The sequence below is a fragment of the Penicillium soppii genome (genome assembly GCF_028829465.1).
Source record: "Penicillium soppii strain IBT 18220 chromosome Unknown utg000006l, whole genome shotgun sequence".
Taxonomy (NCBI): domain Eukaryota; kingdom Fungi; phylum Ascomycota; class Eurotiomycetes; order Eurotiales; family Aspergillaceae; genus Penicillium; species Penicillium soppii.
Genome location: NW_026643236.1, coordinates 4,622,110 through 4,645,918, shown reverse-complemented (window position 1 = coordinate 4,645,918; position 23,809 = coordinate 4,622,110). Strand labels below are relative to the sequence as shown.

Below are 23,809 nucleotides of genomic sequence, written 5' to 3'. Positions count from 1 at the left end.
AAGTTCCCAAACGGGATAAAAAAAAAGTAGAAAAGACGGGGAGACATGAACCAGAAGCCAAAAAAAAGATGCCGAAGTGGGGATAAAATGTAGCAAGTCGTGAAATCCCAAAAGGAAATAACCACAGAACTCCGTCGCCTTCTATTTCCCACCTTTTTTCAAACGCCACATTTCAAAAAGAAGCTTAATGACTGGTTGGCGAGGCGGAGTCAAGCATCGACTTGGGCTTCAGATTCGAACCCAGGCTCGCCGCCTTGTTCGCGCCCATCTTGCGAGTCAACTTGGCATAGTGCAACCCGCAAGCGTTGCACAACGTTCGGGCACCATCTGGACCCCGACGCCATTCTGGTGTTTCGGCTCGGTTACAGCTGTGGCAACGACCAGGAGGGGCCGCCTTCTAAAAACGTGGTTAGCCATACAGATTTCGAACGGGCAATTTTATGTGGAGTGACAGGGACGTCAGGTAGAGAAGGAAAAAGGGAATAAACGGGTAAAAACAGGAAATGAATAGGTCCAGAACTTACTCCACGCCGTTTTTTTGGGTCCGCACCTGCGAATCCGCCCGTGCCCTTGAAATCTTCTTGGTACATTGCCATGTGGTCTTCCTCGGTTTTGAACGCCTTTCGCTGAGCCATCTGTTCGGCTAACGCCTGTTCCTGATTCACCACGGCTGTACGTATCCGAATCAAGGCATCTTGGTTCCGTCTTTGCATATGGAGCATATCCTCCACTTCATTTAACGAAGGAAGAGACCCTACTAGCGGGCCAGACCGCTGGGTCTGTGTGCGCGTGCCGCGTAGTGTCGAGAAAAATCTAGGGTTCGTGTGCTCATCTCGGCGATCTGGTAAAACGTTAGTCCACAAGTAATTTCCGCGCACCACAGCTTTGGAGAATTTGGGGTTTCTCGACCACCAACTCGAGTTCAAAAATAGAAATAATGGGAGGAAACAATTTATATTTTTTTAAAAAAAAGCGGGAAAATTCATACCTCGTTCAATGATTGCTCCACGTCGTAAACGTCCAGATGCCGCTTGACAGAGTCGCTATGGGGAGGAACATGTCGACCCACAAATCCACCCTTAACTTCATCCACGCGCTGTGCGCCCACGTATGGCCGATTGTCGTAGGGCGCAGGCTGATATGAGTGGCCACCGGGGGTAGACTGAAATGTGTAATTTGGTGGGAAATGGCTGTAGCCATTAGGGGAAGCGACACTGCCGGCGGAAGTTGGTGCGCTGTATTCGTAGGTAGAATTTTGGGATCCAACAGAGGTGATGCCTGTTTTGGCGCTCTGTGTGGGTGACTTTCCCGTGCTGAGGGAGTGGAGGGACGCGTTTCGCGAATCTTGAGTGTTGATTGAGGTGAGGCTGGAGCGCGATGCGTCCATTTGAGGCTGGTGAGGGAAACCGGGTTCCCGCATCATCGATCCAGGCCCATTGAAGGGATTGGGCGGACCAGATGGACCTTCGGTACTGCGTGCGATGATATGTGAAGGGGGCGCAGGGTGAGCGGTTTGTGTTGGTGGAGCGGAGGTAGGAGCAGGGTATGGGAGTGAGTCGTTTCCGAGAGCTTCGTGGATTGATGGGAGGGATTGTCTTGGTGTGTGATTGTCCTTTTCATCTTCAATGGCGCGACGCGCCTCGGACGGCGAGATGTAACCCGTTTGTGAAGGTGCACCGTTGGTTGGCGCGTAGGCGTATGGTAGTGGTTGACCGGTGTACATGACGTTGGGACTCATGAGAGGAGTTGAAGAAGCGGTAGCGCTCGAAGGGTGTTTAGGAGTGAATCCCGAATCCTTCCCTAAGAAACCTATTGCGGGCAAAGGGTCTCTGTGCAGGTGCGGCTGGTCAACATCGTACTGACTGGGCGAACGCATTACCAACCTGTGCCTAAGTGCGGCTTCCAAAGACCCCATCACGTTTTTGAAGTTGAGATAAACGTAATAATCATTCAAGGAAGATAATAAAATCCGATCGCTTGGAAACGAGATCCGAGATTCGATTCGAGATTTGAGGGGATAGAAATAATAGAGATCCGGCCGAGTTAAGACAAAGTTTCTCAAGGCCGTTACGCCTCTCGTACGACCAAATAAAAGAAAAAGGCAGATTCAATGGGTCCAAGGTGGCGTAGAAGAGAGAGAAAAGGGTATGTCGTCAAGAGATGGAACCCAAGATCCCGGAGAGGGGCGAGGTTCACAAGTTTGTGGCGTTTAAATGGAGCCCGAGTAAACCTGCGAATTATGTCCGATGCGCGGTAATGAGATTCTCTCACCACTTTTGCTTTTTGTTTTCTTCTTATATGGCGGGAGAAAAAAAGAATCAAAAGTGATAGAGGTGAGAAGAAACAAAAAAAAAAACGTAAGAAACCCCTCCAAAATTAGAAGTCCAAAATCTCGATAATATAAAGCAAAAAAACCAGTTCAAAGATCGATCTGAGAGGACCGAGCGCAAAATGCAAGGGATATAGAGCGTGGTAGAAGAATGTCAATCCAAATATGAAAGGCACGAGGTGGAATGGAGAGAAAAAGAAGAAGTCATAAAGAGAGATTTAAGGATAAGAATATCTCAAGACTTAAAAAGAAGAAGGGGAAAAGGGATCGAGGCTACTTTCGGGCTTTAGATTGGAAACGGGAAGCTTAGAGAAGGTAAGTTTATTATTTAATTATTTGGTTATTGTATTTAGTATTTAGTATTAAATATTAAATATTATAATATTAGTATAATATTATAGTACTATTAAGTATGAAGTATTAAGTATTAAAAGATCGAGATCCTAGGCAAAATTACCTAGGGAAATTGCTTAGATCGTCATGACTTGGTTTTACGCAAATTTACACGAACTGCGGATCATCGTAGGATCATACCTATCACTAGTGACCTGCGGATATCTTGTGTGGAGTGTTATTTTATTTTATTTTATATTTATATATTTTACATTATATTTTAAAATAAAAAATAAATTTTGGTATTTTTGTTTTTATATATCGATTTTATCTTTCTGCAATGTACAATGTTATATATGGGTACAACATACATCTTTACTCCTTATTGTATACCCTCTTGGTTGGACAGTGTGACACTGGTCAGGAACCTACTAAGGTAAGACCAAGTACCTGAAAATCTTTCCATACTGTACAATATTGTATAATATTGTACAGATTTCATATACTTACTCCGTACATAGGTACTCCGTAGACTTAATAAATATATATAAATATATATATATATATAAGGGAGAAAAAAAAGCAAAGAAATTAAGGCTAGTTCCCCAGACCATGGGATCGATGCTCGATCGAGAGAAACGGCCGATTCCCAACGTGCTAACGGACGGCTTAATACCCGAGAATCTGGTCCAGCAGGAAGGGGAGCTAGACTATACACCTATAGCTCAATGTGATATAGTGCTGCCGTGCTCTAGTGTTCTGGAATCAATATATTATATTACTCTGGATCGATCCCATAGCGTTCAATAAAAATCCTTCAATCTATACAATCTATATTTCATACATACCTAGGTTTTACGGAGTACAGAGCTTACATATAAATTATAACGCGCCTTAACTAGATGGAGGACATTTTCCCCCGACACTATATGTACGAGACCCTATGCATATGTGTCACATGAGAGAGATCTCCGATTCAGGGTGGATCAAAATGTCAGCCTCGGGCCACAACGTACAAATATATGTGAAAACGTTCAGACCGCAAGAGCTGATTAATATTGAACCAATCCACGGATGCCTTCAGCGCCAGATATTCAAAGTGAACAGAAAGGATATCAGACATGTGTCCGATATTTGTCCGATATTGAAGAATCAATTCAAATTCAAAATACATAAATCGAGTCCAAGTACGTGCAACCCCAGAATCAAAAAGATCTTATGAGGTTACACAGTCAGATCTGGAAGTGCCTGACGTGTCCTGGAGTACGACGGTTCCATGGTTCACTTGACTTTATTCTTTGATCTTTCTACTTTATTTTTCTTTTCTTCGATCTTATTGTTTATATTGATTCATGCCTAGGTAGGTTATTACTATAGATTATTTTTTATATTAAGTACTATATATTACTCGATATTATTTCACTCAATCTCCAATCGCCAATCCCCAAAATGAAAAATACTACGTCACCGAGCCACTGGCCGTTCCAAGCCAAGATCGGGCACAGGTGAAATCATAAAAATAATAAACTAAAAAAAAGCAAGTAAACCAAAAAGCAAAATAGTAAAAGAGATGAAAAAAACTGAAACTTCCCAAAGAAAAAGAAAACAATTATTCAGTCTCGGAGCACGCTACTCCCTTAAGTACCCGCCGACGAGGATCGGGTCGCAAGGGTATTGCAACACACGTTGCTTAAGCTTTGGATCGAGATCGGACGCGGGACGTTTATTGGCGAGATCGCGTGTGCTGCACTCGATCTCAACCCTTTATTCTGTAGACCCTGAGTACCAAAGGTACAATATACATACATTCATTGTTGGTTCTACAAATTATAGTATAAAGGAATGCTACCGGAATGGGGTGACGTGAGAACAGGGGATAAGAAACAAAGAGGCGAGAATAGAGAAAATGATATTCCACCGGTTGCCTTTCCAGGCGGCGTGCGTAGCTCCTAGATTAAATATGATTACATACTAACCCTTCAAGGCTGGAGATTCTATGGACATCTCTACGGAGTACTCTAACCGTACTTATTCTACCTTTTCTCCGTTACCTTGTACTTTTCTATTCCAAACAACCTGCATGGAAATCACCAGTGGTTTTAAAGAAGATCGACCAAAGCTTCCCGTATTGGAGAACTGTCGAATCCATTTTCTGGGTCTTTGAGTTTGGTGGCCACGGACCCACGACGTACGGCGTTTGGATGTCATATTTGCTCTTCTTATTTCCCTCATTTTGACACTACCAAGGCGCTTATCAAGACCGGTTTCGATTTCCGGCATGATCACAATCGTCCGGTCTACCCCTAGTCTACTAATCCTGCACAAGCGTGACTTTTCTCACGCCTATTCGTCTCACTTTTTTACGCTTCGGCGCACAGACTCCAGGGGGGACCCATAATGATGTATGGTTCAACGGTCGGCCCATGGCCTAAACGTCGACGGAGATCCAAAAACGGTCAAGCATGAAAGGCAATCGTCGCGAGATCTTCGGATTATCCAATCCTGTCTACTGATCTGACGCTTGATTGTTCCGTCGCTAAAGGCTCGATTACTGGAACAATTCTCAACTAACCTATATCAGCCTGAATGCGTTTGTGATATTACTTCACCTATGCAGTTGGCATGCAAATAGAAAAGAACAGACCCTACAATATCATACGCCTTGTACACATCCTTGTACAAGTGTTTTTCCCGCCTCACGCACAGAAGCGCATGCACTGAGCCTCTCTATCCAAGACGCAGTGTTCATCCGGAGAAAAATCCCGGAGACCATCGCACAATGATTTGTTGATGGGTCGAAAATCCAAGCGCTGCTAGGTATCGATCTACATGGGGACGCTGCATCGCGACTGCAGCCGAGGGCTAGACACCAGACGGATCGTAGGATTTCAGCCACTCTGCGATGCGTTCCGTGCGCACTTGAGATTTAGTGCATGCACGGTAGGTCACTTCACCTGCCGAGCATGAATGCAGTAAGGATCTTTGTGCGATTGGGAGGTTCTCCACTCGCTGCACGATAACGGGGGTTTGGGAAGGACAAGGCGTACAATACTGGAATCACTGTAAGCCCCGAGTGAGACTGATCATATTCACCGATCGAGGCTGAAATACTTTGACCCTTTTTTTTCTTTCATATGAGAAAGCCAAGTCAAAGTGTGCCTGGGGCATCAGGGGGAAAACCGAGTTTCCCCGCGGCGTCTTTCGATCTGAACTATCAGAATCGTAACTGGTCACACTGACCCGGTCGCAGTCCACTGTGATGGATCATACAAGATCGAAATATGATTGGCTTGATTAATCCGGTTGTATTCAATACCTAGGTACGGAAATGGAAAAAAACGAAGAACATATTGTTATGGAGTGTATTCTGGTTGCCTTTTTAGGGCAACTAGGAGTGCAGGATCAATTACGCAGGCGCTTTGGGAATAGGATTTCACGGGTCACACCCAACTGGGAACAACATAGCATGGTCTGAAGGAGGCTAGTATTTTAATCGAGAGTGGTTGCACTGAAGACTAGTGGGGAGAAGAAAAACCCTGAAAAGTGGCTTTCGGCAATGAAGATATTCACGTGTCTAAAGCGCCCCTGGGAGCATACGAGGGGAAGGTGACTGTAACCGCGCAGGACTTTGACATTTAGCGACCAATGAGACTGATTCACTAAAAGCTTTATTATTGCTCGTCTCAAGCTCCTCCCCGTGACCAAAGTCTCCAGAGTCTCCAGTTGGAGTAGACGCAGATCTTTCCAAGCCATCTTTTTCCGTGAAACATTGGGGACTAATTTTGTTTTATTTTAGAAATGGTTGTTATTTACGATATGATTACGATGGCACTAACTACAAAGCCCGAGAGGGTGAATATCATTACCTTACAAGCAAGAAGAAAAGAGAAATGGCGTTCAAATAACTGGAGACATGATCTCAGGAAGTTGATCGACAAACCGTTAGAACCGTTTTGTCCCCTGATGACATGATCCTGACAAAGACAGAGTAGAAAAGGCAGCATTTTGAAATTTCCGACTAAAAATTGCTCTATGTGGAGAACATACGATCGCTAAACGGACGATCAGAGCATTTTAGCCACAAAGGAGAATGAGCGGCAATACTTTGGCTCAAGTTGGCAAGAGATTAAGATCCGATCCCAATTTTAGTGCGCATCGGCCATTGACTAGTTATCTTTTTTGAATATAGGTACCAATCTCTACATGCAGATGAATGCGATGGAACTTCCTCGAACTCGATATGCCCTGATCATCCACAAAACGGGGCATAGTACCAACCATTGCCAATTTATAATATTGTACTCTGTACGGAGTATATTGTATGAACCTCCCAAAAAAGACTCGCGTCGGACCAAGCTTAGATTGCACTCAACCCGTCTACAAACCCCCTTCGGCCGGTTCGTCTCTCACGCCCATGACCATAATAGCACCGGAATAAGAGAAAGAGAAGAGACTAAGGCACGACGCCCCCCTTCCCCCCACACCGACCAGAAATAATAGTAGTAGTTTATGCAGAGACAGCACGGTTCACACCCCTACACAGTAAAAGCTCCGGCAATCTATTCAGTTCAAAGCAAATAAATAAAGCAGACTATCGCACACGAAACTTCGAAATGTGGCGCGGCTCAGGGGTTGTGTTTAATTCACCCGACAAGTGGAGACTCCCGGAAATCTCTCCGATCTCTAGTCTCAAAGGAGTAAATTGACAGCTGCAAGTTGAAAGACAAAGAAACAGGGGGGAGAAGTGGACTGGAGTGGATGTGGATATATTTTGGTCTCAAAAAACAGCACCATGCAATGGTTGGACAACCTGCAGGACCGGTAAAGGAAGCGGCATCAACATTGACAGGCCTGTTCTTGTGACTAACAAGGATTCTACCTAGGTAACTACTGTATCTTACCCGAAGAGGAATGGAGGGATCATTATTCAGCGGATTTCGAATCATGCAAAAAGCTGCTTGCCCAGTTTGGTGATTTGGATTACAGGGTATGTATGGGACGCCCCGAACTCCCCATCGATCAAGGTATGTGTCAGATCTACGATATGCCCAAGTGGAATTTTGGACTTCTTTATTTTTTATTTTTATTTATACCGGGACAGATGGAACTATTGGCAACGGCTCCGCTTCATCTCATCAATGTGTTGTGATATATTGATTAAACACGGATACTACCACGTGAAGCGCTATGGATTGGCTTTAATTCAAGTCCAACGTTGTACGCTCAAGACATGGGGGTTCATATGGACGGAAAAAATCCTTTGTGAGTTTTGGTCTTTTTTTTTCTTTCTTTTTTTCCGTTTATATAATTATTAGTATTAACTATATTTTATCGCCACTCTCTGTTTAACATCTGCACGTTCCAACTGTGTCCAAAGCACAACACGGGAAACTCTGCTGAACTTCGACCAAGAAGAGTATTTTCCGCTCAGGCAATTTACGGACAAAAACTGTAACCCAATTTGACTCTCTAGTTTAGTGTCGTATTGCCATCGCATTAAGGTGGATATTCTTCGACCCCGACTAGCCGGTACACTGACACTAAGGAAACCCACGGCAAGGGCAAAACAGAAGAAAGGAAAAGGAAAAAGGAACGAGAAAAAAACGAGAAAAAAAACGGGAAGCAGCCGGACCGTTCCCAGCCCCACTGAGCTTTAGACCGCCTCGATCGGCGGGGAGTAATTCAGGTCTCTCTGTGAGATTCTCTTCGTCTCCTCTTCTTCATAGAGAGACTAGCGGAGTGAGGCCATACCAAATACGGAGCTAGTTCAAGACAAAGGGAGGTTCTCCTGAGTGAAAATGAGATAAACGATGCCGAGATTGTCCTTTGTCCTGAAGTGGATTGGCCGTTTTAACAGCTCCACGCCATCTTTGGCAATGGACCCGAAAACAGGTCTCTATCGACCCACCGGCGTTGAAGGACGCTCAGTCTCTGCGCAAATCCCGAATTGTCCGGTGAATCACTGGCTCCGTGATCGCCTTTGAAGAAAAGTCTCCGAGTATGGAGCTTCGGAGAATAAGCTAGAGTGTGAAGTATATGATGTTGATAATGATACTGATGTTTGATATATTAACAATGTCTTGATAATAGTATTCGGTTAAAGACGTCTGTTTACTACGGAAAATATAATCAAAGTCTTGATCAACTAACGCTAACCTTGACTATGAAGCTCTTCATCTCGCCTACCAAACTGCCTAGTCACATTTGTATTTCTCTTTCATTTTCAGTTATCTTTTTTTTTTTTGCTTGCAACACTTAGCTTTACCGTTTGCCCATCTCAGAATTTCATCGATCGACAACGGAGATAAAAAAGCGGAAACCGAGGGAGGTGCCAGCCGAGATTGGCCTCCCCATAGCCACGCGATGAAAAACGGAAAATGGCTTTGGTTAATTAAGATCCGCCCAGTGGAGACCGAGGTGGATGCCACAGTCGCTCCAGGTTTCCATGGCTCCGTTTCCAGAATATCAAGCGTATCGTTATTAATGATTTGGGCCTCGGATGATTATTTATAAACTGCTTATAAACATCAGTACATGACCAGATTAGGACACAGTACTCTGCCGTTTGGCCTGTGCTGTTGATTGCGACTAGTATTGGCTTTTTTTGCGGGTCGGGACGGCTGGATGTGTTTGTACGAGGTGATTTTAGGTACTAACAAGCAAGGCTCTGAATTCGTCTCGAGGTTGTGGTCTGTTGGTTTGTTCGTCACGGTTGGACCCGAGAATATGGGTGCATGACTCAGGTGTGATGACTACTCCAAGGCCATATCGAACGTGTCGAATTTGAGTAGATCGCTGATTTCGATTCCTCATTGAGAAGCTTCTTGCAGGGCCCGTTATAGCTAGTTTTAGCTGATAAACTTGATGACGCTATATACCGCTAACCAAAGGAGCAGTGTCTCACGGGTATCTCCCGAAAACGTATATTCAGAATTCGTAAAGGCGTCCAAACTCGAAAAAACATTACTAGGTGCCGCCAGTGGTACATCATCTAATGCATTCGAGTATTGATCGACGGCGAGCGCCTCTCTTTCTAAAGTCGAGACTTCCTAAAGTAGATACTAAGGCGAAACTCAAATAAAGTCCATCCTTGGTTTGAGTATCAGAAATGTATGCAGTGAAAATCCCATGCAACGGAATCCGTCCGATCTCGATTCTAGAGCCGGCCACTCGGCGACATCTCGGCCAGGACATAAACAAATCTCTATAGGATGTGTTGCTGGGCAATTAGATTCGATGCTATTCTTGTATCACTTCAAGTTTCAGGGAAAGGAGTAGAGAATGAAGGTGTTGAAAAGGGTGTAGTTGAATGGATACCCCATCAGGTATACAGCGTTCTACACTCTGGATGTTCATCTTGCTTAGACGATCGATTCAACATGCACCCCAGAGCCCAAGGGACGCAAGCCGTTGCCAAGAGTAAGCCACTCACACAAACTGTCAAATTTAGAAAGGATACGTGTAGTTCTACCTGTATGACTCGTCAGATCGGGGATTATTCCAAATCGGAACGGCGCATCTAGCATAAAATTAAGCATACAACCGAGAAAATGACGAGTAGCACTGTCATTACTATACAAAACCACAACAATTCATGTTTGAGTGCAAGGCTAATAGTTTGATTGGTGTTGAACAAGGGTCTTCTCATCAAGTGGCTATATGCAAGCTGCAGGTGAATGGCCCGTTTGGGTATTTTGACAGGTGCTTATGCATCCAAGGCTTTTGATGTATGCATAACCAACAAGTCTAGGCCAGATTTATATTTGTCATTGTGAGATACTCCGTACACAGATTAAATTCCTCAGAATAAAGCTTTTGGGATATTTGAGCTACCATTAAACAGGCAGATTCACGTGGATAGTTGGTTGATTTGAATATGACAGCTGCAAGGTTCGGTTGAGGGCCCAGCCCTTGTAAAAGTATATCTGTAGGTTTTATTTTGCCAATCCCCTGAAATTTGTAAATTTCAAAGTCCGAAGTGTTATTTGTCAATGCTGCTTGTTGCATATCGTCTAGATACCTTATCTTGGAGAGTTGTTTTTGCTTTGTTTAGCTTGTTTGTTGTTAACAGCAAAAAAAAGACAACTTAACGACAAAAGTACAACCTCCGCTCTCCTTTCATCAACTTGTCCAATGATCTCTAGATTTGCCGTATCCACTCAAATCCCTACCCCTAACGCATCATGTACAATGTACATCGCAAGGACATCTCCAAGAAAAAAGAACAGGTTCGGTCTAACAGCCCCAGTGTTCCAGCACACTGGGAAATGCCGGAGCGGAGCCATCCAGAAATTTTTCATTCCGCAAATTTTCGGATTTTCCGCCATAATCAACCAATAGAGTGATTCAAAGCTATTTTTGTGGCTCCAAGGGGAAGGAGACTGGGTGAACTAAAAAATACCACGAAATGAGACAGATCCGTGCGATCGACGAGGAAGTACAACAGCCGAAGGATCGGCAATCTTCAATCAAACCAACCATGACTGTCAACACTTGGGCTGGGCCCCCGCAGATCCATGTCTCAACGGTGAGGAGACTGACGGAAAACGGTTGTGGTTCTGACAGATTCTGACAGTGGAGAGTGGACCAACGAATCCACTCTGGCTCAAGAATTGTCATAATCCCCTTAATTTGGTCCCAAATACCTGTACTGCTATGCTTTATGTTCAATTCCGCAACTTCGGACTCTGACCCAGGATAGAAGGTTGATATCCGAAATCAAAAGGGAAAAATAATAGGGCCTTGACCCCTCAACCTCCCCGGTGGCCAAGGTACCCCCTAATCCCAACAAAGTCAAGGCGCCGGAGATCTGGATGGGCGGGCAGTCTAGCCACAAACAATGTGTACTGACTCCTAGTCTCTGATAGTGCAATCGGGATTTGGATCGCATCGTACGATATCCTTCTAGCATTCTGCATCGTACAGGTACAGGGACATATACGATCTCCTTTTTTTGGTCTAAGGACCATTCCATACACCAACGCACAAGCCTTAGAAAAAGTGGCAACTGTCTGATCTACAGCGTAAATCTCAATGCCAATCATGTGCCACCGAGGCCATTGTGCAATCCATGCTCGCCCTGCATTGATCCATGCATCCGTTGGTAGCCCTTCCCATGCGCAAGAAGTCAAATCCCGGGATTGGCTTCCGTCCTTTATGTATGTAGCATGAACACGCTAGCCGTACCTTTGCCTCGCTGGGTCATCTGTGGGCCAATGGCAAGATCCCGATGTTCTTGAACGCCAGGATTGAGCGGCACAGACGTCCGTCTCTTTTGTCTACATGCAGGCGGCTATGCAATGCAGCTTGCCGTATGGAGTACATTTGAATATTAGAGCTGAGTCCAGAGCTTTTTCCGTATGCTCTTGGTTATAGTAGTCAAACCTTATTTGGGAGGCTAGAGAAATCGATGAATATCTTACATGTCGAGTCGTGTCGAGGCAACTCGGGATTTTGAGTACACATCAGACTTGACACTTGCCTCGATCAAATATGATATCAGAACTCAACATTTGAAATTAGTAAGTTGAACTAAATGAGGCACCTAACCTGGATTATTCTTGTTAAACCGGTCTTTGATGCATCACTGATTATAGTATTTCTATACCATTTGAGACATCATCTCGATACCACGTCTCTAACGGGCTGTAATTGTAACAATACGTAATCTCATTCTAAACAATATCAGCAAAATTATTGTTTTTTTCTCATGTTCAAACTAGATTGTGCTGGTATAAGATGATCACGTGACCAATTGGTGGGTGGTTTGTGCACAAAGCTTGGATTTCCCCACTCAAGCTTCCCGCTGTTGTCCCTCAAATATCGATGTCACTTTCATCTGCATCATGGCTTCAGATCTCCTATCTCCTGCGGAAATCCCCACGGTGGGAGATTTGTACCGCCAGAAACGTCTGCAGCATTATCACTCCCAAGTTGAACCCTCAAAAACGTTGAATGGTATCATTTCCTTCATCCGAAATGACATCACCAAGCTCAAAGTCGACTGCATCGTGAACGCAGCTAATAGTTCTCTTCTCGGTGGTGGTGGCGTGGACGGGGCCATTCACCGTGCTGCGGGGGAGAGTCTGCTCGCTGAATGCGCTGCGCTTGACGGATGCGACCCCGGCGATGCAAAGATCACTTCTGCATACGAGCTGCCTTGCAAGAAGGTCATCCACACCGTGGGGCCGATCTATATGCATGAAGACAGCCCAGATCAGACTCTCCGTTCATGCTACCGACGTAGCCTAGAAGTGGCCGTTGAAAACAGCATGAAGAGCATTGCCTTTGCTGCCATCAGCACTGGCGTTTACCGCTATCCCAGTGACGAAGCGGCCGAAATAGCCTCCGAAGAGACGCGGAAGTTCCTCGATATGCCTGTCAACAATGGAAAGCTGGAGCGTGTGATTTTCTGCAACTTCGTGGAAAAGGATATGGAGTCCTACGAATGGAAGATTCCGTAAGTTTATCCTTGCCATTGAATGATTGATCGAAGACTCATGGTGTTTCTAGCCAATTCTTCCCTCCTACCCCGGAAGAATTGGGTCAAACCAACGGAACCAGCACTTGAATTGCGATGCCAACAACGTGCTCATTCCTGCGACGGGAACAACGATGAAAATACCTTCGATATGACACTCACGAGACCTATGGGACAGAATCTCCTCAGCTGGATTCTACACGAACTTTCCTTGTGTAGAATATGACGATAGCTTTGAATCAAGACTCAAGCAATTTTCCAACATCAGTACACTTTCTGCCTGCCAATAGTATTGTGGGAAACAAGGACTTTAGGGCTGAGTTCAAAAGCTGAATGAGAGCAGGATGGACATTCAAAGGAACGCCATTTCAGGTGCTCACTCCACAGAGGTTTAAGTTAGCACTTAGCGATGCAAACACCATCCTAGGCGGTGCGTGGCTACCTTGAGTTTTCTAGATAACAATCAAAATCAAAGTTTTCTTCATAATCCGAGCTTCAATGACTCGTTTGAATACCAGCCCTTTACCTTGTTCGCTTGTAGACATTGAACCCATGCTTATGATACCAGAATGTGAAGAAGCGCGGTGCAAACAATGCAAACTTCATATCAGATCGCATTTGATCGCGATATTCCTGCTGAGCACCACTCCGATAGCAATTCCAATTGAAACACCTCTCGATAATTGGTATCGAAGAATGAACATTGCCGACCTCAATTAAGCACGCCAGCTGCGACTTAATTGTCAGCACATTCCCACCCTCCCGATATATCCGCCACCACCCTCAAAATGCCGAAGCCACGAGCAACACCAATACCTAATGCGCGATTCCGAGTGCAATGCCCTGAGGAATCGGCGCCCAAAATCGGACCATCAGTATCATCAGCGCCCTCGGCGCCCTCAGGGCCATCCCTGGCCAAACAAAAACGACCTCCAATTCTCTCAACCTTCCTAACAGGCCTCCGCCAACGCTTCAGCACACTCCCGGCCCCAGTCCGAAGAGCAGGCCGCACCCTCCGCTGGCTAACACCCATGGTTCCAATCGCTCTCTTCTTCCCCGAACACGTGTTACAAGTAATGTGGGTGCGCGGCCCATCAATGACGCCCTACTTAAACGAAAACTACGACCAAACACAAACACAAAGCGACATGGTGCTGGTCAACATGTGGCCCTGGGGGTCTATGAATCCCTTCCAGAAACAGCGGACACTAGAGCGCGGAATGGTGGTTACGTTCCGGTGAGTTTGAACCAGGCCAATGCAGATATCGTTACTGATATTTCGACTAGCTCCCCCGCAAATCCCTCTCACATCGCTGTCAAGCGCGTTATCGGATTACCTGGTGATCGAATCACGACGCGCGAGCCATGCATGCGCCCGACGCAGATCGTGCCTTGGAACCATGTCTGGTTAGAGGGTGATGCGGAGGATCCGCGGAAGACGCTGGATAGTAATACTTATGGCCCTGTTAGTATCAGTCTGGTTACTGGGCGGGTATTTGGTGTATTGGGGCCGCGGATGCGGTGGTTAAATTGGTCGGATTGGGAATCTGAATCTGGGAATGAGACTGCGGCGGAGATACATCGGAAGAGTGTGCGGGATCGTGTTTTAAAAGATGCTGTTAAGCTTGAGCAGCCCTATTTGAACTGATGACTATATCAATCGGTTAGGTTGGGCATGTGTCTTACAATTGTTGATAGAAGGGGTCGACGGCGTCTGATGTAGACTCTAGATTGTACATATATTGAACACATATTTGGTCATTATTATATTAATATTGAGCAAACATTTTCATTGTGGTACTATTATTAATAACAATGCTGTGCTATGTGTATTTCAGCTAAAGACGGTGCCCATGCGCCTGAGAAAAAAAAAAGGGTTGTCACGAGCGGTATATGTAAAAAGAAAATCCAGAAAATGTAGTAATGTCAACCGAATAAAGTCATTATGGAGAAACAAGTCGGATATCTTCATGCTTCTCTTCCTGGAGACGGTCAATCTCCGAAGAGATACTCATCACCCATCGGTCCTTCTCGACACGACTGCGTGCCTTGAACACAATGGTGCGACCATGTTTGCCAAGAGTGGACACATGGCGCAGGGAACGCTTGGCTTTACCCTGCGCTCCCACCTCCTGGGCTCGGAAGTAGCTCTTACTTAGAGGCTGCCAAACCACAAAAGTAATAGCACTGTCCTCGTCGCGGCTTGTGAAGGTATTTGAATCGAGGTATACTCGGGGGAGAGCATGGAGGCCAGGATTGTTGCTGTCAAAAGTTTGATTGGCATATAGCAAATCATTCTCAGTGATCAACCCGGAATAAATGTAGCAATCCCCCAACTCGATAGTAGCTTCGAGTTCTTGGTGAATGTGTGGGATCTCAGCGCCACTGCGTTTACGCAGCGTGCTGCTGAATATCAGCAACTTTCCTGCTGTGAGTATAACATGGCATTGACTAAACGTGGTGTGACGGCGAGGCTTGCGGAATAGATGGCCGGACATCTGTTGACTGTTATCAGTATATGTATAAACACATTAGTCAATGCAGCGATGACCTACCTTGATAGTTCGACAACCCGTCAGCGAGCACATGTTATGTAAGTGTGGCGAAGCTTCGGCCTTCTTTACTTCCCATTTCTTCGCGAACTGCCCGACAACCGATTCCATGGCTTCGTCGATGTCTAACAGTTGGAGGTTGCGTTTTCGTAGAAGCCGGTGTTCCTTGGCATCTTCTGCACAGCGTTCGCGCCAATACTCCACCAGAGCGCCGAGTCTCCTGACCCACTCGTCCCTTGTAACTGCATCATATGCTTGGAGCCGAATCACGAGGCCGTTGTCTAAGACCATTTCGAATGTTCGATCATGGTCAAACTCTTGGGTTGCGCCGTCGTCTCGACGAGAGTCGCTAGGTTCGTGATTAAAGTCTACAGCAGGCCCCTCCTGGATGTTGGAATCCGCAGGGCTGCTGCCACGATAAATATTACGCACTTCTTTCACCCGAATCATATCAATGTACCCGTCTGCGCTGCTAATATTGTGCACATTCCTCTGTGCGTGCGCATAAGCTTCTTCATCGTGTCGTTTGACATACTCCTTGTTTCCATTGGAGAGCCATGCTATCTCGCCGTCCTGTAGAGGATAGGGATTGACATCCCAAGATAGCGGCATGGCATCCAAGATCTCACGTGCAGACGGTACACTTGCATCTTCCCTGGGGGCACATTTCGGCGGCGCAGGTGGTAATGCCTTGGCTGGTCGACAGAAAAACAAATAATGATCATGGGTGAAGAAATACAGCCTCTTGAAAAACATCTTGTTCATCCGTTGGTGTACACCCTTTTGAGTTGTAAGACGAATCAAAAACCCTTCAACTGGCGCTGGCTCGTCTTCTTTGACGCCGCGGTGCCGAATTGCGGTTGAATAGTGATGTCTCGGCCGTAACTCAAGCTCGTGAGACGACTGCATCGCGATGGACCCATACATCTTTTCTTCGTTGACTCCAAAGACCCATTCGAGTCGGTCATATCGTTTCCAAGCAAGTCCCATCTTTTCGGTCTTGGACCATGCTTTCAACACCTCAGCCCACTCGGGACGGCCCTCGAGCATTTCCATACATCCTCGAATGATGTTTGCAGCAGCAAACCTGTCATCAACTGCTGGGCGATCCAAGACCGCTGCTGTGTGCTCGTTATCAGAATTGTCTGCCTTCAGGCCTGCCTCGCGCTGGATGAATGGGTTCTTGAAAACAAGCGAGACACCCAGATCAGGAACATGGATCGGAAGTGAGGTCGGACGTCGCCATCCTAGAACCTGGCGGATGAAAGTATACCACTCCGCAGAATGAGCTGCGGACTTAGGTCGGAGGATGAAGATTGTGGTCCCATGTCTGCGAGGATACCAAATGACGATGGTCTTATCGAGAGGAGAATAGAGGTTAACATGGGTTGTTTTGTGGTTGAGTCGTACTTCGTAATAGGGCGGAGTTTTGCTGTTTGGTCGTTGCACGTCGGGGATAACACGGGTGCGGTACATCTGAATAGCGAACGGTGCATGTTCCGCAGAGCTTTTGCGGCACACAACGAGAAACTCTCTCCACTTGTCCACGGTCCGCGTTTCCATGCGAAGGCTGTCATTCTCAGTGTAGTCGGCGGGAAGAGTACCCTGCACAGTCTCCTCGACGCAAACCAACATTTTCTCCGCTTTGACAATCTCTCCATCTTGCACTTTCCGCCGGTGTGGCCGATTTGCAGATATGGTACCCTGGGTTCTTGCAATCCGAGTACGTAGCCGCTGTTGTTTGTATTTTATGTTATCATCAAGATTCAATTTTGCCATCTTTCTGGTGAGTCTCCGTTGGATTTGCGCTTCTCCGCCACTATCATCTTCATCTTGGGGCTCCTGTTGCTGCAGGGTCGCTCGAGACACATCGGATGCCTTACTTCTCTGCTTCCCTTTATTCTTGAAGTTCGTTCGTAGCAGTTGTGTCGTTGAATCCGCCTCGCTTGGACCCGTGGACGGGTTGGGGGTTAATGAGTTGTGAGGAGCATGATCAGTGGAATATGTAATATGTGACCCCCGCGACTTTGGGCGCGCATCGGGTAATTCACGCCCGTTGGCTCTGATGGTAGCAACTGAATGACCGGTATCTGCAGAGCTTGCAATTTCTTCTCTGGCTGTGACAAAGGAAGAAGAAGCATCCTCGTGCCCGTAAACATCATCTTGGCCCCTTGTTCTCGCTTTGGGGGTGCTATCTGTATCTTCCCCGCTATCTTCTGCATCCTCTCCATCTCCCCATGCATTTTCCCCATTCTCCGTGTTCTGTTCCGGTAATGGATCATCGCCACTGGCTTCGGCCTCGGGATGGGTGAGGGTCCGCAATTCCCCCACAGGATCGGCTGCAAGTTCTTCTTGTTCCTCTTCTTGGAACTCGTCGATTTCTTGTTCGGCGGCCGCGTTACTTGTATTCGTGAGTGTCAAAGCAACCTCTTCATCCAAATCCGGTAAAGATGGTACGGTCTGGTCATCATGTCCGCTGTAATGAGTCGCAACGGGGCCTGCTGAGAACGAGATAGCCTGCGATGTATAATTCCTAAGTCGCAATCTGGATTTATACCAGGACTTGCGGTGTCCCTGCAGCCAGCCCTCCGGAATTGGCCCAACGAAGAATCGCCGGTTTGTCATGTGCAGGTGGTTGGCGGAAGCATGACGCTATCGAAAATATGTCAATACCACTCCAACTCTATCTCGACAGGGGATATATACCAGCTGCTGGTCCGTATAGGAGCCAGTCTGCAGTGCATGGTAATGTTCATGGTAAGAGCGTGGGTCAACTTCTGGCGACGACCTGTCTGCCTGGTCCGGTGGAGTGCTCATGGCAATCTATTACCCGCGTGGGCCTCAAAGGGCGCCAGGCATGGGTGAAAGTAATAAAAGCATGGAGATAAGCAACAACGCGGGCGCAAATAAATCAATTAGGCACGGAGAGCCCCTCAAGCTAAGGTTAATAGTGCGATCGCCAATCTCGATGCAACATGAACGGATGACGTCGCTGCAGGCTCAATGATATGGTGCAAACAATGTAAACACTACAAACACAGCAAATGATGTTTACCCTTGACCCGTATTGGGACTGTTTGCATTGTTTGCACCCTTACATGCGTCCCGCCCCCCTGCCCCACCATTGGCTTGCGTGGCAGCAGCGGTGAAGCTGTCATTATCCCAACGGTCTCCTGAGCTCTTTCACTTCTTCAACTGCTGTTTTTTAATCAATTTCTTAGCAAACATGACCGCTATCCCCGTTGACGGAACATGGTTTGACACCCTCAACAAGTCCTTCGCCGATGTCCCCATTGGCGAGGATGAGGGTATCTCGACAACCGAGTTTCTCGAGGCCGCTGATTCCCTAGTGACCCTGTTTGGTGTGTGCTATTCCACTACATAATGATTTCCTAAACTAATGCAGGAACCATCTAGATGTTCTCGGTTCCGCTGCTTTCACCCCGGTCAAGAAAGACTTGCTGAACAATATCAAGGTCCGTACTCCACTCAACTATTGGCGTCAATGTATTCTAATCTTCCCCGCAGAAAGTCCGTGACCGTCAGCTGGCAGCTCCTGGGGAGTCCGAGACTCTGCAGAAGCTTGTTCTGAACGAACTGAAGACCAAGAACCACACTGCCACCGAAGGTCTGGTCTGGCTAGTTCGGTGAGTTCCCATGTTTCAATTGCATTGCACAGGCCAATAGCAATGGCTCCTCTTCCATTCCCCCCAAGCACAATGAACTGTGGCTAATTAGTATATTTTCAAATAGTGGTCTCGACTTTACTGTGCAGGCACTCCGTCACAACATCGACAACTCCACCAAGGAGCTCGCTGACTCCTTCCGCGAAGCTTATGGCAAGACCCTTAAGCCCCACCACTCATTCATTATCAAGCCCATCTTCTCCGCCGCCATGAGCGCAACCCCATACCGAAAGGACTTCTATAAAAAGCTTGGTGAGGATCAGGGTAAGGTCAACGCCGAGCTGCTGAAGGAAGTCGTTGCATTGGAGAAGGTCGTCAGCATCCTGAAGACCTTCCAGGGTACCAAGGAAGCTCAATGGTAGTGAGGATGTTGCCCTGGAGGCCATTCCACTCAATTAAGCATGCGCAGGGTGTAACTTAATGTGTAAATATTGATCTGGTTTCATCTGAGCTGCGTCTTTATGTAGCGAATTCACAACCACCTTGGCTCTTGGTCACTAGGAACATAGCGGACCTTGGGACACCGTATCTTTGATAGAGATATCAGCATGAATGGTTGAAGGTTAATTTAAGAGAAGCAGAGGTAGATAGGGTGAAAAAGAGAGCATGAAAGGTCAGTGAACTGAGGTTCCTATGAGTCTACCCAGCATATACATACGTACTATGTAGTCAGCCCTAGCTCGAATATATGTTTTACCGGCTGTGTGGTTCCTGCAATGTTGCAATCCCAATCTTTCTACCGAGAAAGCAAGTGCACCGACTTGGCAACCTGAAATATATCTCGCAGGTATTCCCTGAAATCCGCTGTACGGAATCTATCCATACAAGCTCCTTTCATAGCTACCTAAAGGTATGTACATGCTTGATAAGAGAGCATGGAAGATACCAAGACAGCAGGGCCACACCTACAGCAATCCATGGTTGCGATGTTCATAGCCTTGGTTTAGTACAAGCCTAGAAGACCCATCGGGCTAATGTGAGATAGCCGAGATTATATGGATGAGCCGAGAGAAGTTCGCTAGTGTTCATGTCCTCAGACCCATTCTAGATTAACCACGGTACCTAGGTATAAGTAAGGTTGGCAAGAATTCTCTATATAGCAAGGTACCAAGTACAATATTGCACAATGTACGGAGTACGGAGTAGACATCTTGAATAACAATCTTCAGTAAATTGACTATTGAATTGACTATAGGCCACCTTTATCCAATAAATATGCAGCCAGAATATAGTCTACTGTCAGAACAATAGAGGACACGACGATTGCCGAGTTTATTGCGCCTCTAACCGCCAGCGGGACAAATTGACAAGTAATTTCCGACCATATCCACAGCATTGCAGATCACTCATGGCTGATCGCTTTGGTTTCAACTCAGAAAAACCCCCCTGAAGAGCCTCGAGGCGAGTAGATCTCGATAACGATCGATATCCGCTTCCCACTCCTGATCAATGCAATCTATTATTGTACTACTATATACAATGTATCCTCTTTTCCAATATCTATCAAATTAACCTAGGTCGCACGTGCAATAATTACCACATTGTCACATTGTTCAATCCAGCCACTTCTTGCACAAGGCCTCGGAGATCGCCTGCAAAAGCCAAAGCTAAAAAGAATTCAGAAGTGGTGGAACCCCCTGAAGAGACAGGAAAAACTCCCAGCAACGGTCTCCTATTACGTCTTAGTTTCAACAATAGCATCACGGATTTTGATTCTTGCTCAGACCCCGACTCCACCCACCGGATTTGATTCGCAGTAATCGGTAGGTGGAGAGGATTGTACCGAAACGAGCCATGACAGGTTGGATTATGCGTTCTTATGCCTCCAACGTGTTCTAGTAAGAAGGACTGAGCGGCGGCACATGAAAACTGACCTCGTATTCATTTTTTTCTGCACTCGTGGCTTCCACATGGTTATTACAATTTCCATGGTTTTAGCTACTTCATATAGTTCCAATTGGTCATGCATAATTGCATACTTTATGGCTGGACTATTGAGGGCTTGCAGGTTTTTTTTTAAGTTTCTTCCCCCACACAGTGGACGAAAGTGGATGACGATGAAAACCTTGGATATGCACAAACGAGATGAAACCCAAGAACAATGCTGAAGCTAAATTTCAACCCCACAGCGGACTGTCCATTTCGATGCGACATAGCTAGACTCCATGGGGCTCGCGGCTCGATGAAAAAGCCTGACTACCGGGAGACAGTGCCATTGCGGCATTGTATGTATTGTACCTAAAGAGCCACCTCTAGCCTTATTCTGGCAAGCGTGCATATCACCCGCTCCCTCGGAACCCTCAGGAAGTCTTTTTTACTTCCCGCGAAATATCAAAACACGGAGAACGAGGCTGCAATAGCCCCCTCTCCCTCTTGGCCGGCCCGTTCTCGCCACTGACAACCTTGATGCTAATGCTTGGTTTTCAGCAGTGGATTTTCACCTCTTTTTGATCTTTTTTTCCACCTCTTGATTCCCTATTCCTTGATCCTTTTGATTTTTGGACATCCTGGTGTGGGGGAAAGTGCTGCGCATAGTATACAGGCATGAATTATTGACCAGAGATTCAGTATCTGGGCTGTCAATATGTTACCCCTTGAAGGTCGCTCTGAGTCGATCTTTATCATTACCACTGTCTTCCTTGGAATTTCATTTATTGCCGTCTGTTTACGATGCTTCGTTCGTTTGCGCATCGTCAAGGCCTTTGGCTGGGATGATGCTTTCATGGTGTGCGCCATGGTAAGTATCACTTTTCTTATATCCGATTCGACAGGGTACTGATTGGATCGCAGTTACTTAATATATTATTCGCTTTATGCGGCATTACTGGAGCCTTGTATGGAATTGGACAAAAGTCCAAAGAGCTTTTGCTAAAGGGCACGATGGAAACCGCAATGTTTGTATGTGCTGTTTTAATTCATTGGTCACGATAAAACTCCATGCTAATACTATCCAAGTGGTGGTGGCTCGGTCAAACGAGCTATGTCTGGACGTGCGCGCTTGCAAAGATCTCCATCGCATTGGCTCTTCTCCGCTTGACGATCGCCAAGACTCATCGACTTATTCTATTCACGGTCATCGGTGTCACATGCATCATTGGCCTTGTCTTTTGGTTCATGTTGACGCTTCAGTGTCAACCGGTTGAATTCTTCTGGCAACAAATTCGGCTCAAGCTGGATCCGGAAGCCAATGTCCATGGCACTTGCATGAACCTGGATAGCATCATTGCCATTGCTTATGTCTACAGTGTTACTGCTACACTCTGTGATCTGACCCTTGGTCTTTTGCCTGTGTTCCTGGTGTGGAAATTGCAAATGAACACAAGAACCAAGGCTGCCTTGGCTGCCATTCTGGGAATGGGATGCGTGTATGTTCCTTCTCTGACAGCCATGTCTGGGATTTTCTGACTTTATTGGATACAGTGCAAGCGCAGCAGTCATTATCCGCATTCCCTTTCTTCATGATTATAAGGACGAAGACTTCCTATGTGCGTTTCCTCTGCTCGATTTGACGGGAAAATGATTACTAACACCACTTGATTCAATAGACGCAACCGCCAACATCTCGATCTGGTCCAACGTCGAAGCTAGCCTAGGAATCGCAGCAGGCAGCCTGGTGACTCTCCGACCCCTCTTCCGCTGGTTCCGTGACCCCAGCTATGCCGGAGGAAGCAAGAGCAAGAGCAAGCGTACCGGTGGTAGCATGCCCCTCTCCAGTATCAACGCAGTGCGATCCAATGCGTCTGGTACGCATTACTGGCGACCCGATCTCGAGGAGGATTCGCATGTAGTTACAACGACCGTCCATACCTCTAATCAGGCTAGTCGGACGAGTAGCCAGGAGGATCTCAACCCGAAGCACAGTGGCACTTTTTTTCAGGGTGTAAATGTGCAGAAGACGTTCTATGTTTCGGCGGATCAGGCATCATAGGTGTGGTTGTAGATAAGCTATGATAGAACAATACTTATTTAATCTACTTTTTCAAAAGGAAAACAACCACAGAACGGATATTAAATAAATAATTGGTTTGATTTGATTTTAGCTCTTCTTCCTGTAGACGATTGGGAACCTTGGAAGTACGTACATATGTAGACAATACCCTAACTTGTCCGGGTCTGTGAAATATGTTATTCCTTGCCCAGCCAGATGTGTATCTGGCAACCCAAATAGTGTAGGGGATTATCATGTAATAATACTTAAGTACAACCCACAGAATCTACTCAGATACGGCTAAAAGCGAGATGCAAGGCCTAGAATCTCCAGATACCACCAAATTAAAGCTTATATTGTGCATATGTGCCTATCAATGATGCCGTCGGAGTGCCGACACACACCATAGCGCATATAGTAATAATCCCACCCCTAGCAAACCCGGATTTTCCCCATGTGGAAAAAGCCCGTGCCTGCATATGCTTGATAACGGGACTGCAG

General features: G+C 46.3%; 6 protein-coding genes across 6 annotated transcripts; 4 read left to right on the top strand and 2 right to left on the bottom strand.

Annotated features, from left to right (window-relative positions):
- Positions 1-184: 184 nt before the first annotated feature.
- Positions 185-1,915, bottom strand: nsdD (GATA-type sexual development transcription factor NsdD; the record flags this gene model as incomplete). Its single annotated transcript, XM_057244666.1, has 3 exons — positions 185-397; positions 525-827; positions 989-1,915. The coding sequence occupies 3 exons, from the start codon at positions 1,913-1,915 to the stop codon at positions 185-187; spliced, it is 1,443 nt and encodes a 480-aa protein (XP_057096204.1).
- A 10,592-nt stretch (positions 1,916-12,507) lies between these two features.
- On the top strand, positions 12,508-13,232 carry N7529_009138 (macro domain-containing protein; the record flags this gene model as incomplete). Its single annotated transcript, XM_057244665.1, has 2 exons — positions 12,508-13,121; positions 13,175-13,232. The coding sequence occupies 2 exons, from the start codon at positions 12,508-12,510 to the stop codon at positions 13,230-13,232; spliced, it is 672 nt and encodes a 223-aa protein (XP_057096203.1).
- Positions 13,233-13,930: 698 nt separating this feature from the next.
- Positions 13,931-14,790, top strand: N7529_009137 (putative mitochondrial inner membrane protease subunit Imp2; the record flags this gene model as incomplete). Its single annotated transcript, XM_057244664.1, has 2 exons — positions 13,931-14,379; positions 14,430-14,790. 2 exons carry the CDS (start codon positions 13,931-13,933, stop codon positions 14,788-14,790), a joined length of 810 nt encoding a protein of 269 aa, XP_057096202.1.
- Positions 14,791-15,085: 295 nt separating this feature from the next.
- Positions 15,086-18,511, bottom strand: N7529_009136 (sporulation-specific 71 family protein; the record flags this gene model as incomplete). Its single annotated transcript, XM_057244663.1, has 3 exons — positions 15,086-15,640; positions 15,698-18,346; positions 18,401-18,511. The coding sequence occupies 3 exons, from the start codon at positions 18,509-18,511 to the stop codon at positions 15,086-15,088; spliced, it is 3,315 nt and encodes a 1,104-aa protein (XP_057096201.1).
- Positions 18,512-18,920: 409 nt separating this feature from the next.
- Positions 18,921-19,742, top strand: N7529_009135 (GLTP domain-containing protein; the record flags this gene model as incomplete). Its single annotated transcript, XM_057244662.1, has 4 exons — positions 18,921-19,056; positions 19,112-19,170; positions 19,223-19,341; positions 19,448-19,742. The coding sequence occupies 4 exons, from the start codon at positions 18,921-18,923 to the stop codon at positions 19,740-19,742; spliced, it is 609 nt and encodes a 202-aa protein (XP_057096200.1).
- Positions 19,743-21,964: 2,222 nt separating this feature from the next.
- N7529_009134 (uncharacterized protein) lies at positions 21,965-23,308 on the top strand (the record flags this gene model as incomplete). The annotated part of the gene is made up of 5 exons (XM_057244661.1): positions 21,965-22,117; positions 22,171-22,278; positions 22,336-22,745; positions 22,801-22,865; positions 22,926-23,308. The coding sequence occupies 5 exons, from the start codon at positions 21,965-21,967 to the stop codon at positions 23,306-23,308; spliced, it is 1,119 nt and encodes a 372-aa protein (XP_057096199.1).
- Positions 23,309-23,809: the final 501 nt, after the last annotated feature.